The following is a 2,709-nucleotide window of genomic DNA, read 5'->3' on the forward strand; positions in this document are numbered from 1 at the left end:
GAGAAGATGATCCCCAGGAGTTTGGACACCAGGTAATGATTATTTCAGTTCATAACAACTCACAAATACACTCTACTTTGGTGTGCTGTGGTTCATGCAGTCATAGAGACATAGGACATAGAATACCAGGCTTAAAGTCAAGGAAATCAAAGCTCAAGAACTAACTTGATCAGTTGCAGGGTGTCCCTGGGCAAGTCATTAAGCCTCTCTCAGCCTCAGTTTCCTCATCTAAAATTAGAGATAATTATCGGTGCCTACCTTTCACATTGTTTGAAGGATGAAATGAAATATATGTAACATTTTTCAAACTTGAAAGTACTATTTAAATGCTAGCTATTATGATGATAGCTAGATTTTTCACTACATGGTTGAAATGGACAATGAAAACTAATCTATCATTTAAAATTCAAAATGTTTGTCAGAACTATTTGATGATTCAATGTTTTTCACCTCTTTGGTGGTGTAGATAGTGAAGGAAGACTATGGATGGAAAAAATGACACATCTGTGACCTATTTCATCCTGATTGGGCTCTCAGAGTACCCCAAAATCCAAACCATCTTCTTCTACCTGCTCCTGGTGTCCTATCTTATCACTTTGCTGGGGAACAGCCTCATTCTCTTCTTGATTTATTATGATTCCCACCTCCACACTCCTATGTATTTCTTCATCAGCAACCTATCCTTCCTGGACATCTGTTATACTTCATCCAGTCTCCCTCAAGTACTAATCAATTGCTTAGTCAAGATCCCTGCCATCTCCCTGCACCAGTGCTTGGCTCAGATGTGTGCTGGTCTCTACTTGGGGGTTGTAGAATGTCTTCTTCTAGCTGTCATGGCCTATGACCGTTGCATAGCTATTGGTGACCCACTACGCTACCCAGTGAGAATGAGTCCCCAGCTCTGTGTCCAGCTTGCAGTCATATCCTGGGTCTCATCCTTTTTGCTTACTGTGATCCCAACACTGACCACCCCATTGGAGTTCTGTGGCCACAACCTCATCAATCACTTCTCCTGTGAGCTTTTGGCTGTAATTAAGCTTGCTTGCAATGATCTGCACTTGAATGAATTGTTTATGATGGCTAGTAGTTCCCTGACTCTCCTGGCACCCTTTGCTTTCATCCTTGCCTCCTATGGCCGTATCCTGAAAGCTGTACTGAAGATGCACTCAGCCAAGGGTCGAAAAAAGGCTTTTTCCACCTGCAGTTCCCACCTGACTGTGGTGATCGTCTTCTATGGTACTGCCATCTCCATGTACATGATGCCACAGGACAAGGCCAGTCAGGATCAGGATAAGATCATTTCTATATTGTATGGTGTCGTTCCACCCATGCTAAACCCCCTCATCTACAGTCTCAGGAACAAGGATGTCAAAAGAGCCTTGAGGAAACTAATGGGGGAGAAAAATAACTCTTAACACCTCTTAAGAAGAGATGTTGGTTACATTTTGACAAAATGAGGGGAAATTTTAAAAAAAGGATTGGTTCTCAAATCTTTTAAAAACACAACATTTTTTTTTTACAAATTTTCTTCAACGACTAGGGTCGTAAATGACCAGCTAGATCTGTTGTTTCAGAGCAGTAGCTTAGGCTGTCATACAGAAAGTCTGTATCCTCTCCTCAGCTACAGAGGCTGTGCCAAACAACCAGGACATATAGGTATCAAGGATGAAGGAAAACCACAAACACAACACTCACCTGTCCTGGCCTCTTTTCAATGGATCAGAACACCAGAAGAGACACACAGTCAACAACTAGTCATAAACATTTAAATGTCTTCTATTTGTCTGACATTGTCCTAAGCACTAGGGATATTTTTAAAAGGGTAAAAGAAAGCCCCTGATCTCAAAGAGCTCACAGTCTAGTGGAGGATACAAAATGTGAGGTGAAGAGGACCATGTACCATGATGGTGGCAGTCTCAGAGAAGAGATGTGATGAACATAAAATTGACAGTACTTGCAAGAGATTGGAAAGAGGGGAGAATCAGAGTGAGGAGTCAAAGATAATTTCTATCTTGTGAGCCTGGGAAACTGGATGGATCAGTTTCTTAGACAGTAACAGAGAATTAGGAAAGGTAGAAGCCTTGGGGGAAAGACAATGCTTTGGACAGGTTGAGTTTAGGAAGTCTACATAATATCCAACTCAACATGTCTACTAGGCACTTCAAGACATAAGATGGGAGGTCAGCAGGAAGGTTAAGGCTGGATTAGTTGATTTGAGAATTATCAGCATAGATATGATCATTGAATGCATGGTAGCTGATCAGATCACCAAATAAAACAATATAAAGGGAGAAGGGAAAAGTGTCCAAGGCAGAACGATGTAGGACATTCACAGTTAGTGGGTATGATATGGACGAAGATACAGCAAAAGAGACTGAGGAAGAATAATCATATAAGCAGGAAAAAAAACCAGGAGATAGTGCCACAAAATCCTAGAGAGGAGAAAATGTTAAGGAAAACAGGGTGATTGACAATGTTTGACTGCAGTCAGGTCAAGAAGGATGAAAATTGAGGAAAGGCCATTAGATTTGGCCATTAAAAGATTTTGTTAACTTTATAAGGAGCACTTTTGGTTGAATTATAGTCAGAAGCTTTGTAAGGAATTCAAAGAAGAGTGAGAGGAAAGGAAGGTAAGACATATGTTGCAAATTACCTTCTCAAGTAGTTTATCCATGAAAGATGGGGCAGTAAGGTGGTGCAGTGGATAGA

The 2,709-nt window shown here is 40.9% G+C and overlaps 1 protein-coding gene across 1 annotated transcript; it reads left to right on the plus strand.

Annotated features, from left to right (window-relative positions):
• The first annotated feature begins 482 nt into the window (after positions 1-482).
• LOC140503591 (olfactory receptor 13H1-like) lies at positions 483-1,493 on the plus strand. The gene has a single exon (XM_072607723.1). The coding sequence runs from the start codon at positions 483-485 to the stop codon at positions 1,413-1,415; it is 933 nt and encodes a 310-aa protein (XP_072463824.1). The 3' UTR covers positions 1,416-1,493.
• The last annotated feature ends 1,216 nt before the right edge of the window (positions 1,494-2,709 follow it).

Source organism: Notamacropus eugenii, chromosome 5 (assembly GCF_028372415.1).
Source record: "Notamacropus eugenii isolate mMacEug1 chromosome 5, mMacEug1.pri_v2, whole genome shotgun sequence".
NCBI classification, from domain to species: Eukaryota; Metazoa; Chordata; class Mammalia; order Diprotodontia; family Macropodidae; genus Notamacropus; species Notamacropus eugenii.